At 56.6% G+C, this 16023-nt stretch overlaps 2 protein-coding genes and 1 long non-coding RNA gene across 3 annotated transcripts in view; 1 reads left to right on the top strand and 2 right to left on the bottom strand.

The window, feature by feature from the left end:
* Positions 1-452: 452 nt before the first annotated feature.
* Positions 453-5071, bottom strand: LOC122169698 (zinc finger protein 34-like). The gene is made up of 6 exons (XM_042836037.1): positions 5027-5071; positions 4807-4929; positions 4170-4296; positions 3308-3418; positions 2633-2734; positions 453-2553 (listed from the first exon to the last, which is right to left on the bottom strand). Exons 1-6 carry the CDS (start codon positions 5069-5071, stop codon positions 1340-1342), a joined length of 1722 nt encoding a protein of 573 aa, XP_042691971.1. The 3' UTR covers positions 453-1339.
* A 2-nt stretch (positions 5072-5073) lies between these two features.
* Positions 5074-7505, top strand: LOC122169701. The gene is made up of 2 exons (XR_006171614.1): positions 5074-5333; positions 5912-7505. It is a non-coding gene; the product is annotated as an uncharacterized LOC122169701 (long non-coding RNA).
* Positions 7506-10662: 3157 nt separating this feature from the next.
* Positions 10663-16023, bottom strand: part of LOC122169699 (GTPase IMAP family member 8-like) — a 6944-nt gene continuing 1583 nt past the window's right edge. Inside the window, exons 3-5 of the mRNA XM_042836038.1 lie at positions 14873-15364; positions 12907-13001; positions 10663-12007 (exon numbers count right to left, since the gene is read on the bottom strand). Of these exons, the coding sequence (XP_042691972.1) occupies positions 11134-12007; positions 12907-13001; positions 14873-15364 (1461 nt within the window). The 3' untranslated portion in view covers positions 10663-11133. The remainder of the gene's footprint in view (positions 12008-12906; positions 13002-14872; positions 15365-16023) is intronic.

Consider the following 16023-nt stretch of genomic DNA (forward strand, 5'->3'; position numbering starts at 1 on the left):
CGGGCGCCATTTCTGGACGGCAGCCTGCGGGATTGGCGCCGTGCCCCACGTGAACCGAGGCGCTGGGCCTGGCCCTCAGAGGCTGCAGGAGCTGCCAAGTTCGGCTATTTTCCCACTTGACAGCGTGTGCCCAGCACTGCTGTGTCCCACGGCTCCTCGGTGCCGCCATGGGGACTGCGCCTCCCACTGGAACAGCTCTCCTGTGAGGCAGGCAGGGAGCCTGGGCTGTGCAGCCTGGAGAAGAGGAGGCTGTGAGGTGACCTGAGGGCAGCCTTCAGTATCTGAAGGGGAGCAAAAGGAGAGGGTCAGACTCTTCAGCAGGGTCTGTGGTGAGAGGAAGGGAAACGGCTTTGAGCTCCAAGGGCAGGTTTAGTTTGGCTATCAGGTGTTTGAAAAGCTCCACGGTGGAAGTAAGGCACAGTTGTCACTCACTGGTTATACTCAAGGGGGAAAATTCATTTATTGATAATGGAAATACAGATGAGTAGTGAGGAACAGAGACCAACTAAAAGGCACCGCCTTCTCAGCTGCTGGGATCTGCCGTGCCCCGTGTCAGGGCCACTGGATGTGGTTGCATTGGCACAAAGCAGCCCCAGCATCTCTTCTCAGCCATCCCAGTATCAGAACCTCACCTCCCATTGCATCCCAAAACTCCCACTGTTTTTTTTTCCCAATAGTTTTCACATGAGAATGCAGCAAGGCTTTGCACAATACATCCTCACCTGCTTGCACAACCGTGAGATATGCAGTTTCTTTAAAAAAATGAGATTATCATTCCATCTTAAGAATTCCCCTATAGTCAAAAAGCTTAAATTTTGAGAGGGAGAGCCCAGGACACGACACACTGCCTGCACCAAGGCAGAGCTGTGCACAGCACCCTGAGATGCCTTTCTGCCTAGTCCAGCCCAGGCAAGCGAGCAGAGCTCACATGCTGACATACACGTGAGCATGTGCTCACACAAACAAGTGGCAATGGTTGAACAAGGAGGAAGTCCACAGTGATCACACACAGCTCAGCCAGAAAGTAAACCAGTCAGCAGCCTGCTAACACACAGCTGCCCTTATTCTCCCATCTCTTCTAAGTTTTCCCGGGCTTCTTCCTCTTTTACTTGCACCAGTCTCACTTCTCTTCCTCTGGCTTTTCCCTGAAGCCTCCCAGGTGATCACAGCAGGCATTACAAACCAAGTTTTGCATCCATTTATGTGGTAGTATCCATTTGTGCATTGATCCCTTAGTACACCTTTCAGTTTTTCCTGCTAAGCCACATTAGTGGGTTTTGCTGCAGGGTTCTGTCTGTTCAGCATGACAGAGCAGGCACAGCTGCTAACGTTCTGGTGGTCAGCTGTCAGACTGGGTAATGACAGGCCGCATTTCCTTGCACCGATTATAGCCACCAAGCTCAAATGCTTGGCACGCAGACTCCAGCACGTGATCAACAGTCCACACGACCATTTCATAAGCATCGTGCAGCAATCCATAATTTGTATTAACAATTTTGTATCCTTCAGTGTTTTGATGAGTGTCAGGCTCGTGGATCAACTCTGCCTCTTGCATCCCTTGGTGCACAAGTGCTTCGGGTTGTGCTGCTACACCCTGCACCTCCTGAGCTTCACTGAGGGGTGGCGATGCAGCTTTTGATTCCAGAGGTGCTGCAGGGTCACTGGGTTCTTCTGATGTCTCCTCCTCAGAGTCCTCCTTCTCAGGCTGTGGGAGCACAGTCACCTCTTGGGAGTCTTCTTTCTTCTGAGACTGTTGGGGCACAGCCACCTGCTCTGCAGGAGGACAAAACACCCCACAAGTTTCCTTCGTGGAGTCATCTGCCCTAGCCAGAGGAACAGATGATGACACAGGAAAAAGACATTTTGTGCAGAATAAAGCTCGAGAAAACCGCAGATTTTTGAAGGTGGGCTTGAGGAATCGCACGCTCCGCTTAGCTTTCCAGATGATACGCTCTATGTAGGATTTTCGCTTTGATAGCCTGTAAGCTATGGCACGAAACCTACAAGTACGGCAAACAACTTTACGGATTCTGTCCCGGTAAGAAAACCGTTGTACCTGGCAGTATTGGTGGTCTCTGAGCACTGAGACACTGCTATCACTGCTACCGCAGTAGTCATGTTCTCTCAGAGCATGTGGAAACTGAGTGCAGCGCAGGGTATTACTCACACAGTAACAGTGGTCTTCCAGAACAGTTTCATTCAGGTCCTTGGTAGAAGATTCCCCTCGTCCCCTGTTTGCCTGGAAAACACTTACTTCCTCTAAAACATTATGTGGTTTCTGTACAGTCTCTTGAAATGTCTCCATGCAGTTATTGTGCAGATGCTTGCAAGAAGCCACATTTCCCATGCTTTGTGCTAATTCTGTCTTGACCCCTCGTTCATCCTCCGTTTCTAAACTCCTGGTCAAACAGCCCATCTGTGCCTTCTCTTGGCTTCCCTCTGGCGCTGGCTGGATGCTGGCTGCCTCTGACTGCAACTTAGTCCTACCCTCAAGACACCCGAACTTCCTTAGCAGTCTGCTGGACCGCAGCAGCCATGGCTCACGTTGTTTTCCTGTTTAGAGAGAGGAGGACAGTTTGCCTTCTCCCATCAGGCTCTTAGCTGCAGAGCCCGGGGCAGGACCAGCACTCACCATGACTGGGGGTGTGTGTCTCCTCCAGCACTTTGTGCTTGTCAACATTCAGCCACCTGCTGGAGCACGACTCTGCCAGCCATCTCTTCCCCCCACTGCATCCTGCAGGGAAACCAGAAAGATGTTTCTTCCTGATGGGAGAAGCCCTCCTGTTCTACAGCAACCTAACTGGAGGAAAAAGCCCTACAAAATCACAGCCTGGCTGAAGCTGGAGGCACTTCTGAGTCCCTCTGTTTCCCCCACAGCCTCAACAGGGCCACCCAGAGCAGGGTGCCCAGCCCCACATCACAGTGGTGTTGGAGATCCCCAAGCAGACTCACAGCCTCTCTGGGTAGCTCCCATCTGCTGCCAGCAGCCACTGCCCAACTCATAGGCACTGGGAGGGGGCACTCTCCTTGGGTGCAGCAGCAGATCTACAACAACCCTGCTGAGCCACAGCCCTCATGCAGGGGATGACAGCCTTCATTAGCCATCATCAGCAAGTGCAAAAAAGGGCTGCATGGCCAGAGGGAAATACGGGAGTTGCTCTCAATACAAGTAGCATGGAGAGAAGGGATCAGGACAGGAGAGCAAGTGGAAAGCACAGAGATGTGCTAACCACATAGAAGGAAGACCCTGGGATGTGCTCCTTGCCCAGGTAAGCAGTACTGAGGAAACTGAACTGCAACTTCTCACCAAAAGGTCTGTCAGGTCCATCCCACTTCACTGGGCTCTGCGGTGTGTTGACCCATGGCTCTTCCCCACGCTCCAGCCGATGCAGAATGTCAGGTTTGGGGCCTGGGTACCCTGTGAAGCAGAGATAAACATTGTTCTATTACAAAACGTTGGCTGTAGAAATAACAGGAAATGAAACATTGTCTCTGACGCCTCAAGCTGTGCTTCACTGTCAGAAAAGCCTGAGTAGAAACCACAGTGAAAAAAAAAAAAAAAGAAGACAGCTAGCACAGCTGTCAAGTGAATTCACTCCATAGCAAAGGGCAGTGCTTGGCAGCACTCCTTAGCCATGGAGATCAGCAGCTTGTCCCAGGAGCAGCCCTGGGGTGTAGGATGTGCTCCAGGGCCTGTCTCAGGCCCTTATGCAGGCAAACAGCAACCACCATCACAAGCTGATGATCTCTGGGTCTCCTTGCTGGCCGAGTGACTCCTGCCAGCTGTCCTCACAGTGGGTCTGTCACCTACAAGCTGTTCCTACTCTGCTGCTTACTACAACTCCTTGGCTTACAAATAACATCCCTGTGCCAGCAACCAGGGAAGAAGACTGAAGTGGTGGCCCAAGGCAGGTCCTTGCCCAACACTGAGGTGTGTGCAGGTCACTGCAATTATATTTTCATAAGCAGCCAACACTAGCAGAAAAACACCCAAATCTTGTGCTTTTCCAGCAGGAAGCTCTCAGGACTACAGGTGCTCAGAGTGGTTACCTGGCTCTGTAGCTGATTAATCCCTAAAGCAATGGGAGCAGCAAGATCCCAATGAATCCAAGCATGATGGAATTCCCTACCCCTGCTGCAGCCCTCTAGAAGCTGAAGTTGCACGTTACCCAGTGATGCCAAGAGCTCATAGTTGTCCAGCATGACGCTGCGGTACAGCTCCCTCTGCTCCTCTGCAACCATGTCCCACTCTGCACGGCTCAGGTAGATGGCGATGTCCTCAAAGGTGACGGGCTCCTGCAAAGCAAGCATTGTGCTGTTGGAAATGTGCCCAGAGCATTTAAAACACGCTTTGCTTTCCAAACATTATTTCCACCCCCGGGAACCACGCTGGGCGAGGTTCAAAGAATCAGTGAACAACGCTTCCCAGGAGCCTGCGTGCCATGGGATGACTGTAGATCTCCCTATGATGCCCCAGCCAGGTGCTCCGCCCAGGGCTCCCCTGTGTTTCCAAAGCAGTCAGCGATGTCCTGAGAGCCAGAACCGCTCGCCCGGCCACCCGCAGTGCCTGCACCGAGCTCTGCAGGTGGGTGGGAGTGAGCTCCAGGAATCCTGAGCTCCACACCACAGGAAGAAAGGCAAGATGTGGGGCATGCAGAGTTGCAGCAAGGCTGTGCAAAAGGTGCAGCAAGGCGCAGAGGAGCCAGGAGGCACAGGGAGCCAGGAGGCACAGGGAGCAAGGGGCACAGGGAGCAAGGGGCACAGCAGGCCTGGCAGCACCTGGCTCCGCCGGGTCCCACATCCTACCTCCATGTGCGAGGCCGTGACAACTGTGAAGGCCTCGCGAGCCTCTATTCTGCACTTCCGGCGGGCAGTCACCGGAAGTAGGCTCCGCACCGGAAGCAGGCCTCGCGCCGGAAGCAGGACCCGCTCCGGAAGCAGGCCACATGATGCTAGGTTGCACCCTACACATCCTTACACGTACTTCCGGCTATAGTCCCGCCTCCAGCGGAAGCACTCAACCCACCGGAAGTGGGGTGGACACACACAGAGTCGGTGTGGGCGCCGCCATTTTGAGTGGTGCCGCAGCTCACGTGATCGCTGGCTGCTCTGCATTTGGTGCCGGCCTGGCGCGCGGCACGGCTTCAGCGCCTGGAGCCCGGCCCTTCCGTTTCATCTCATTAATTATCCCCGATTTATGCTGAAATTTGGACGAGGCGATTTTTCACTTCCCAGCTCCCAGCGCTTTGGCTTTGGGGGTGCAGGTGCTGGGGCGGATCTCAAAGGAGTGGCTGCCTGTGGGGGAAGGAGCAAAGCAGCACGTTTCCTTGGTGGTGAGACACACACGGAGCATCATGGAATAGCTGGGATTGAAAGGGACCCCCAGCCCCACCCTGCCGTGGGCTGGCTATTCCACAGTTTGGGCTGCCCGGGGCCCAGCCATAGCCTCGGGCACCTCCAGGGGTGGGCACCACAGCTCTGGGCAGTGCCAGCACCTCATCACCGCTGGGTAAAGAATCCCTGCCTACCATCCCACCTAAATCTCCCCTCTTTTAGTTTAAAGCTGTTCCCCTTTGTCCTGTGGTGATCTGCCCGTATGAGAAGTCTTTTTTCCTCCCATTTATAAGCTCCATTAAGTACAGAAAGGCCACAATGAGGTCTCCCTGCAGTCTTCTCCAGGCTGAACCCCCCTTGCTCCCTCAGTCTGCCTTTCTAGGAGAGGTGCTCCAACTTCTTTATGGCCTCCTCTGGACCCACTCCACATCTTTCTTGTTTTGGGGGTCCCAGATCTGGATACAGATTTGCAGGTTGGGTCCCACGAGGGCAGAATAGAGGGCAACAATCCACTGTTATTATCTGTCTGTCCTTATGTAGGTTTTGTGTCTTCACACGATTGTACTTTTCTTCACAGGTCCGTGATTTCTGATGACACCAAACTGCCTGGTGTGACTGATGGAAGGAAGGGATGCCATTCCGAGGGACCTGGGGAGAGCTGAGAGTGGTGTGTTGTGAACTGCCTGTGGTTCAACCAGGCCTGGCGCGTAGTGCTGCACCTTGGTCAGGGCAATCCCAAGCACAGAGGCAGGCTGGGCAGTGGGTGGATTGAGAGCAACCATGAGAAGGACTTGGGGCTCTTGGTTTAAATACTGAACACAAGCTGGCATTATGCTCAGAGTTTGGAGCACTCCGTAGCACCTCTGCTATGGAGACAGGTTGAGAGTTGGGGGTGTTCAGCCTGGGGAAGAGAAGAGTCTGGGTAGACCTCATTGTGGCCTTCCAGTTCATTAAAGGGCTGCAGAACAGGGAGGGACTCTTTGTCAGGGAGTTAAGTGATAGGACAAGGGGGAACAGCTCTAAGCTATCAGACTGTATGTTTAGATCAGACATCAGGAATAAATTCTTCCTTATGAGGGCGGTGAGGCAGTGGCACTGCTGCCCAGAGCTGCGGTGCTCCATCCCCATGGTGCCCAGGGCCATGGATAAGGTTGTGGCCATGGGTGGGGCTGGCTTGTCTTTAAGCTGCCATCCATCCCACACCATTCCACGATTCTAAAAGTTATCAAATATCCTGTTTCAGTAGCACAGCTCTGTTTTCTGCTTTATTTATTTTTTCCCGTAACCAACCACCAGATGTCCTTTGTTAGTTCGGTCCCTCAGTTTTATCCACAAGCTCTCAACCTGCTCATGGCTGTTTCTCAAAGGCAGCAATGGTGAAGTTCACACTCCTGAGAGATATTGTACAGACAAGGAGTAAAACCAGGAAGCTTGATTTTAGGAAAGCCAAATTCCAGTTCTGCAGGGAATTTGTCAACAACCCCCACTGGGAATCTGTCCTCGAGATCAAGGGAGCAGAGCAGAGCTGGCAGATCTTTAAGAAAGCTTTCCTCAGGGTGCAGGAGCTCTTCATCCCGAGGTGTAGAAAGTCAGGAAAGGAAGGCAAGAGACCTGCATGGCTGAGCCAGGAGCTGCTTGTCAAACTTGAGAGCAAGAAGAACATGCACAGGAAGTAGAAGCCTGGGAGGAGTACAGGGATGCTGTTGGGCTGTGTAGGGCTGGGGTCAAGGAGGCCAAGGCCCAACTGGACTTGGCAAGGGGCACAGAGAAGAACAAGAACAGCTTCTACAGATGCATCAATCAGAAAGGAATGTGCAAAAGGGTATTCTCCCCCCAGTGAGCAATGCAGGCAGGCTGGTAACAACAGACGAAGAGAAGGCTGAGGTGCTGAACAACCTTTTTGCCTCAGCCTCCGCTGGTGACTGCTCTTCACACATCGATCTAGCTGATGGGACTGAAGAAGCAATGGCTCTCCTGCTGTAAGCAAAAAACAGGTCCGTGTCCACCTGAGGAACCTGAACATCTACAGGTCTGTTGTCTCTATGAAATGCATCCCAGGGTCCTGAGGGAACTGGCAGATGTAGTCACCAAGCCATGCTCAGTGGTATTTGAAAGATTTTGGTGGCCAGTTGAAGACCCTGGTGACTGGAATAAAGGGCACATCACACCCATTTTTAAGAGGGATAGAAAGAATGACACAGAGAACCACCGGCCTGTTAGTCTCACCTCTGTGCTGGGGAAGATCATGGAGCAGCTCCTCCTGGAAGCTGTGCTGTGGCACATGGAAGAAGGGGTGGCACGGCACAGCCAGCACGGCTTCACCAAGGGCAGGGCCTGTCTGCCAACCCGTGGCCTTCTGTGATGGCGTCACTGTGGCAGTGGATGAGGGAAGAGCTGCAGGCATCACTCCTCTGGATTTCAGTGAGGCCTTTGACGCAGTCTCCCACAGCATCCTTCTCTCCAGGTGGGAAAGATGTGGATTTGATGGGTGGGACCTTTCAGTGGATGAGGCACTGCTGTGAGATGTACCCAGAGCTGCGGTCAGCAGCTCCACGTCCGGATGGAGAGCAGTGACAGCGGTGTCCCTCAGGGCTGGGATCTGTGCTCTTTCCCATCTCCATCAGTCAGCAGTGCACTGAGTGCACCCTCACAGTGTGGGTGACAGCGAGCTGTGCGGTGCAATGGATGCACCTGAGGGATGGGACGCCATCAGAGGGACCTGCAGAGGCTGAGCAGTGATCCGCCTCCCTACACCTCCTGATGAGGACAGGCTGAGAGCTGGGGCTGTGCAGCTGGAGAAGGGAAGGCTGCAGGGGGGGCTGAGAGCAGCCTTCAGTATCTGAAGGGGCTGTAAGAAGGAAGGAGACTGATTCTATAGGAGGATCAGTATGGTAGGACAAGGGGAAATGGCTTCAATCTAAAAGAGGGGAGATTTCAATTGATATAAGGAAGAAATTCATACACTAAGGGTGGTGAGATGCTGCACAGGTTGCAGTGAGAGGTGGTGGTGCCCCATCCCTGCAGTTAGGGGGATGGGCTGTGAGCGCTGATGGAGCTGTGGGTGTCCCTGTGCATCGCAGGGAGTGGGACCAGATGACTTTTAAGGGTCCCTTCCAACTCAAACAACTCCATGATTCTGTAAATCTCTGAAATCGGTTCTTCAGTGTGAGGATCCTTGGTGCAGAGCTGAGGCTCTGCCTCCCTGCGCTCTCAGTTTCGTTTTCTGCAGTGCCTGGAATGCGGTGCGTTTACAGGAATAGGATTCTGTGCAGCCTTCAGCCTCACCCTGTGTGCCTTCAGGTGGGGCTGGGCACTGCCGCAGCTCAGCATGGCAGCATGGAGACGTGAAATACAACAAGAGCACGCACCACACTGTGCGCCTTGTTATCCCCATCCTTTTTTAGTTCTACACAGAATCAGGCGCTTGGCAATCCCTAACAAAGCAAGCACACACTTCCAAACAGGAGTGTTGTTATCTTTACGTGGCTGTTTATAAAATCTTCTCCAATTACAGCTTCTGATTGGGTCCTCTGACTGATCTTTGCTGGGCAGGCACATTATGGCTATACACCTGTATTTGAGACAGGATAGCAGCTGTCTCATTCTAATCTCCCTTCCACAGCAATGGAGGTGGTTTGCAGTTGGTAATTATCCCTTCAGGAGCACCACAGACACTCAAAGGACATTTTCCCTTTCCTTCTTTTTGACAGCAGCACCCTGAGGCCGAAGAGTTTCTTTTTCACACATTCTTTGAATATTTGTGATCATCTCTTTCTGCGTTTCACCTCGGTGGACTACAGTTCCTCCTTTTGAGACAATACATCCATTGGGTCCACTCCTTTCTTCTGTCAGTCCTCGTGCTGGCTCTGCACCCCCGTGGCCCTGCAGATCATCACAGGGAGTAGAGGGGCATCACTGAGCCCTGCTCTCTGGTGACAGTGACGGTGCCCAAGGGAAAGGCATGGAGCTGTTGGGGGGGAGGAGGGGGTGAAGCCCCAGCATGTGTTGGACATGGCACAGATGGGGAAGTCGGCAGAATTCCTTCCTTCCCTGCCAGCTCTGTACCTCCCCATGTGATCCTTCACGAACTCTTCTCTCTTCACATGGCACACACGGATGGGATGCAGAGGGACAATGCACGAGGCTGTGGGGCATGCAGGGTGTTCTGGGTGTTCTGGCGGGTGGCTGTTCAGTGCTAGGGGGAGCTGCTCTGTGCAAGAGCCAAGGTCCTCTCTGCCAAGTATTGCTTTTACTTTTGTTCTCTGCACTTCCCCGAGCTGAGTGCAGTTACAGAAAAGTCTGTTTGTGGACCTTGTGCCTCACCACGTGTGTCTGCAGGTGGGGCAGGGCGCTGCCTGGCTCGGGGCACCCACAGGGCAGCACAGCCCCAGCAATGCACAGCCCTGAGCTCTGCCCTCCCAGCACAGGGTGCAGAGATGGTTGGGGGCTTGGAGCAAATGGGCCCTTTGAGGCAAGGCTGAGAGCCCCGTGGCTGTTCGACTGCAGAAGGGAAAATGGAGAGATCTTCTCATAGAGTCACAGGGTGGTTTGAGTGGAAGGGAGCTCTGAAGGCCATCTGGTCCCACTGCCTGCAATGCTCAGGGACACCCGCAGCTCCAGCAGCGCTCAGAGCCCATCCTGACTGTGGGTGTCTGCAGGGATGGGACGCCACCACTCCTCACTGAAAGATGTTCAGTGCCTCACTGCTCTCACTGTACAAAGCTTCTTCCTTATATCCATCTAATCCTCTGCTCTTTTTTGTTCATTTCCTCTTGTCCTATCACCCAGACCCCACTACAGACTCTGTCCCCTTCCCTCTTACAGCCCCTGTAGGTACTGAAGCCTCACTCAGCCCTCCCTGCAGCCTCCCAGCTCTCAGCCTGTCCTTGCAGGGAGGTGTCCCATCCCTGGGGTCACTTTGTGCCCTCCTCTGGATGTTCTCCGACAGCTCCACGTCTCTCCTGCACTGAGCCCTCCCCATCCAGACACAGCACTCCAGGTGAGGTCTCCCAGCACAGAGCAGAGGTGCAGACCCCCTCCCTCTCCCTGCTGGCCGCACAGCTCTGGGTGCACCCAAGGTGCTGTTTGCTGGCACGGGGCACAGTGCTGCCTCGTGCTGCTGCCCCTCCAGGTCCCCAGGTCCTTTTCCATAGGGCTGTGCTCCACCCTTACACCCCCGGTGTGTATCACCAACTCAGTCTCCCATTCCCTTCAGTGTCCTCTTCAGTGCCCGGATCCATGACTTGGAGGTGAGCTGAATAATAGTAAGAACGAAGCTGTTATCCCTAATGGGGTCTGTGCCCAAAGGACATAAACACAGAGCTGGGATGCAGACAGAGGTCTCTGTTTTATTTCTGTCACAATCAGGTGTCTGGTGATCCTTCCCAAAGCAAGCACAGCCCCAAACAGAAGTGCAGTTATCCTTACATGACAGTTTACAAAATTACATCTCTCTACAGTCTCTAATTGGGTATTCTGATACATCTTTGGGCAGGCATACAAGGGGTTCCTGCATTTGGGAGGGGATAGCAGCTGGCTCATTCTGATCACCTTTCCGCAGAGATGGGTGTTGGTTTTAGTGTGTAATTAACCCACAGGGAACACAAGGGACACTTACAGGACACTTCGCCTTCACTTCTTGTTGACAGTTCACGGCCCTACAGCCCCTCGTGGCCCTGCATGACGGTGGGCTCTCTGTCCCTGCAGGGGTGCAACAGCCAAAGGGACGCAGCCCTGGGCAGGGGGTGCTGGGGGTTGGCGGTGGGTGGGGATGGAGTGGTGCCTGCGGCCCCAAGTGCTTCAGGGTTCTGGGATTCTGATACTGGGGGACTGTGCATTATGGGGTTCATCCGATTGCCTCTTCCACCAAATAAGGACACAGATGACAATCAAAGCGATGAAAATGAGAACTATCCCACATTTTAAAAGGACTCCCCTGTATGACAAGTCGAGCAGCCTGCCCCATGGTTTGGCTGCATTCTCCATGTGATACCTCACTTTCTCTTCTGTTAAAAAGGGATTCAGGTACAACTCATTGCTGTAGCACCTTCCCTCATTCTCCCGCATGGTTTGGCGGATCATATTCATCAGCTGCTGGACCTGCTGGTCCCGCTTTGGCCCGGAAGCCCAGTTGTTGATGCCGCAATACCGATTCTGGCAGCTCTGGATCAGCCTGCGCAGAGCCGCGTTGTCAGTGTAGGTCACGTAGTTACGCAGCGATCCCCCCACCAGCTCCTCTCCCCGGGTGAACACAACAACCATGTGCCTGAACACACCGACTCCAAAGATGTCCTGCACGCCCTGCACGGCCTCCTGGTCCTCCTGGGTGAAGCGGCCCAGCTGGGTGACCAACAGCAGCACGTGGGGGCCGGGCGAGGACAGCTCAATGCAGCGGGTGATTTCCCTGCACTCCTCATCGCTGCCATTCCACGAATGGAAGATGTCGGCCGTGTCGACCACCTCGATTTCTTCTCCATCCCAGTGCCCAATCGCTGACTGGCAGCTGCGGGTCACCGGTGTGGTGGACAGCTTGGACTCGAAGACGCGCCGCCCCAGGATGGTGTTCCCCGTGGCGCTTCGCCCCCCTCCAGTCTTCCCGACCAGCAGCAGCCGCATTGTGGAGCCTCTGCCGTCCCCAGGCAGCACAGGGATGCGTCGAGTGGCCGTGGTTGTGCTGCAGGGACACAAGCGGAGGTGCAGGGCTCCATCGGCTGCCCAGCCGGTAATGCTGCAGCACAGACAGCTCCAGCAGGGCCCGGAGAGCAGCAGAGAAAGGACAGAGGAGAAAGAGAGGCGTGACGCCACGTGCTGGGGTGGCACAGAGCAGAGGGACGGCGACAGCCCAGGGTGCAGGGGCACGGTGGTGTGGTGACAGGGACCTCTATGTATGGTGACAGGGAACCCCCAGGAGGTGTAAGGGACCCCTCTGGGTGGTGACAGGAACCCCCTTGGGAGGTGACGGACCCCTCTGGGCAGTGACACGCGTGCAGCTGGGGTTGGCGTGGAGCTGAATGCAGTGCCGAGGGTCTCCCCATGCCGGGGCTGTGGCTGTGCTGATGGACGGGGTCTGGTCTGTGCTGTGCTCCTGTGAGCCTGGGGAGTGGGGAGAAGGGAAACAGGGAGAGGAGAAAGGGAGCAGAAAAATGGGGAGAGGGAACAGAGAAAGGAGACAAGGGATGTAGGGAGGGGAGGATAAGGGGAGAAGGGAAAAGGGAAAAAAGAAGAAGGGAAAAAAGAGTGGACGGAGAAAAAGGTGTAAAAGGGAGAAGAGGGGAACGGGCAGCAGGGAAAAAAGGGACAAGGGGAAACGGGAAGAAGGGACGAGGGACAGAGCCGCTCCCTGCCCCTCTCCCCCTGCCTCGGCTCCCGGGCACCGCAGCCCCTCCCGGAGGCACGGAGCCCCCCCGCCCCCCGCCGTACCTTCCCGCAGCTCCGGTCTCACCCCGCCCGGCACAGCCGGGACCCCGCGCTGCCGCGCACCGCCTGGAGGCGCAGCGATCGCGGCTCCTCCCGCTCCCCCCCCTCCTCTCTCCCGGCGCTGCCCCGCGCGGTGACGCTCCGTGCGACATTCACCCTTTCTTTGCGCTCCTCCAGGCACGGACGCTGCAGCCTCCCGTCAGTCCGAGCCGTCGGACCGGCAGTGAGAAGTGCGGCACTGACGCAGCGGCTCAGTCTGGTTCCGATATCGCCGTTATCACCGTCCCAACCAGCACCACCTCTGCCCCGTGGCGCTGCCCCCGCAGGCAGATTGGCTATAATAAGCAGTAACGCAGATCATCAGAGGACCCACGGGTGTGCCCATGGGAGGTTGACAGCCCACATCAGGTTGGCAGCCGGGACAGGGAACAGGATTTCCTCTGAAGTCTCTTCCAGCCCCCAGGCATGCTGTGACTGCGATGTCCTGAGGTTGCCTCTACATTCTGGCTATATCCTGAGTTGGAATATTGGGCCCATAAGGATCAGCTGATCCAACCCCTAGCCTCAGAGAAGATCACCCAAACCCCAGCCTTATGTCTGAGAGTGCTGAGCACCACGAGCCCCAGCAGCTCAGGGCTGTGCCTGCTACCCTGGGGAGCCGCTCCATGCTCACTGCCCTCTGGGCACAGCCTTTCCCTCACTCCCACCCGACCTGACAGCTCCATGCTGTTCCCTCGGGTGCTGCCAACATCACCAGGGAGCAGAGCTCAGCGCTGCCTTTCCGCTCCCTGTGAGGAGCTGCAGGGCCAAGAGGGACCGTAGGACCATAGGTGTCAACGAGAAGAGAAGGCAGCATCCTGTGATTGTCCGTTTGGCTCTTTAAGGGCTAATTATGTACTACAACCCACACCCATCGCAAGGGAAAGGTTAGAATGAGCCAGCTGCTGTCCCCTCTCAAACCCCAGGTGCAGAACGCAGCCCTTGCTCTTGTTCACCTTCATGTGGTCAGGCACTGCCCAGCCCTCCCATCAGTCAGGGTCTCTCTGCAAGGTCTCTCTGCCCTCAAGGGAGCCAACAGCTCCTCCCAGTTCAGAGTCACCTCCAGCACTGCTTCGTACACTTTCTAGCCCCTCATCCAGCCCCGTACCCTGGCATGCATCCACCCGGAGCAGCAAACCCTGCACAGCTGTGCCAACACCACTGCGTGGTTTCTGCTAAGCGTGCGACTTCTCGGAATGGGAGTGGCTCAGCCCAGGCTCACCCCGCAGGAATGCAGCACGATCACTTTCACTTTCTGAGGCTGCCGTCTGGATGAGCTCAGAGTCGAAAACAGAAGCAAGCTGAGGTGCAGGGCAGAGCGACTTCCTGAGCACCAGCAGATGCTGCAGTCGTAAACTCAACTTGCCCCAGCACTCTCCTCCCACCCCTGCCCCCAACCTCTGCCCGCTGGGTCCTGCCTTGGGGGTGGGGATGCCCCGGGCCCCCACCAGGGACACGTGTCCTCTGGGACCAGCAGCACCTCACAGCCCACGACACACCAGCAGCAAGATTCACGTGGTCCTGGAATGCAGGAGGTGCCATGGGTCCTTCGGCATGGGCCAGGCATGGCAGCAAAGTGGCACGAATCCCTGAAATCCTGCAGGGCAGTGGGAAGGAGGGCTGAGTCCCTTGGGATCCCTGCTCCCAGCTGGCACCTGGCCCCATATCCTCCACTCTCTCCATGCCACATTCGGGGATCTCCCCAAACTCTGTGCCCACTCCAACACCTACAGGGATGTGGGGAGTGCCCAGACCACAGCGGTGAGGGCCCCATGATTGACCTCATCCCCACCCTGCTGCCACCAGAGCTGCCGATGGGTCCCTTCTTGTGGGTTCCCATCCCTTGGGCACTATTTCCATCCCATGGGTGCTGTTCCCACCCGATGTGTGCTGTTCCTGTCCCCTGGATGCTGCTCTTGTCCTGTGGGTGCTGTTCCTATCCCATGTGTGAAGTTCCCACCCCCGTGGGCACTGTTCCCACCTTGTGCATGCAGTTCCCATCCCGTGGGTGCTGCTCCTGTGCTCTGGGCGCTGCTCTCGCTACTCAGACACTCCTTGCACTCCCAGCACCGTGCGGTCGTACAGCTCGTTCCGGTAGCGGGCGCAGCAGCTCCCGCAGCGCGGCGGTGCCGGTGTCCTTCACGTGCCGCACAAGGCAGCCGCCCGTCAGCTCGTCCCCGCGCGTGAAAACCACGACGGTGCGCTCAGCGGCGCCGCGCCCGAACAGCCGCCACACTTGCCGGACGGCCGCCTCGTCCTCCTGCGTGAAGCGGCCCAGCTGCGTCACCAGCAGCAGCGCGTGCGGCCCCGGAGCCGACAGCAGCGCGCAGCGGGCGACCTCGCGGAGGCACCGGGCGCTGCGCTCCGGCGAGTCGAAGGCATCCGGCGTGTCCACCACGTGCACGCGGTAACCGTAACTCTGCCGCTCGCTCCTCCGCGTCACCGCGCGCGTGGACAGCCGCGACTCGAAGGCCGCCCGCCCCAGGATGCTGTTCCCCGTCGCGCTCCTCCCGCCGCCGCTCTTCCCGACCAGCGGCCCTTCGTCGTCCCGCGCCCCGCGGCCCTTCGGCTCCGGCTGCGAAAAGGGCTTTGCGGGGGAGCGGCGGGGCGTGAGGCGTCGTCGGGGGACACCCGCACCCCCCCCTCCCCGGAGCCGCCCGGCCCTCCCTGCGCTCCCGCAGCGCTGCATCCCCCAGCCGAGCTCCTCCGCGCCGCGCGGCCCCGGGGGTCGCCGCCCGCCCTGCCGGCTCCGCCCGCGCCCCGCGCCCGGGCCGAGCTCCCGGGGGGCTCCGGGGTGCCGGGCGCTTCCCGGGCACTCCGCTGGGGGATGCAGCGCTGCGGGGCGCCGCCGGCACCGGGGCTGCTCGCGGGGCGGCTCCTCGGTGCCCGCACTCACCCCTCTCCGTTCGGCCCCGGCCGCGGCAGCGCAGCCGTCGCGGTTTCGTGGTTTTTTCCTCGTTATTCCACATTCCCTGCGTCACGCAGCGATGGGAGTCAACGGGGCGACGCGGCGGCTCCGAAGAATGAGCTACAACTCCCAGAAAGGCACGGCGCTCCCACAACGCTTTATTTTGTTATTTCCATCTTCCAGGGGGAGGCAATGACAGCAGAACCCAAAGCTCACAGCAGCGCTCTCCTTTTGCTCCCTGTGAGTCACAGCTGCTGCAGCATCGGCACGAGAGCTTTGTGTTTTGGAAACTCTCGTTTATTTAGTAGCTTCAATTTCAATTACAT

This window comes from Centrocercus urophasianus, unplaced genomic scaffold (genome assembly GCF_019232065.1).
Source record: "Centrocercus urophasianus isolate 14NV4802_14NV808 unplaced genomic scaffold, USGS_Curo_1.0 seq_564, whole genome shotgun sequence".
NCBI lineage: Eukaryota > Metazoa > Chordata > Aves > Galliformes > Phasianidae > Centrocercus > Centrocercus urophasianus.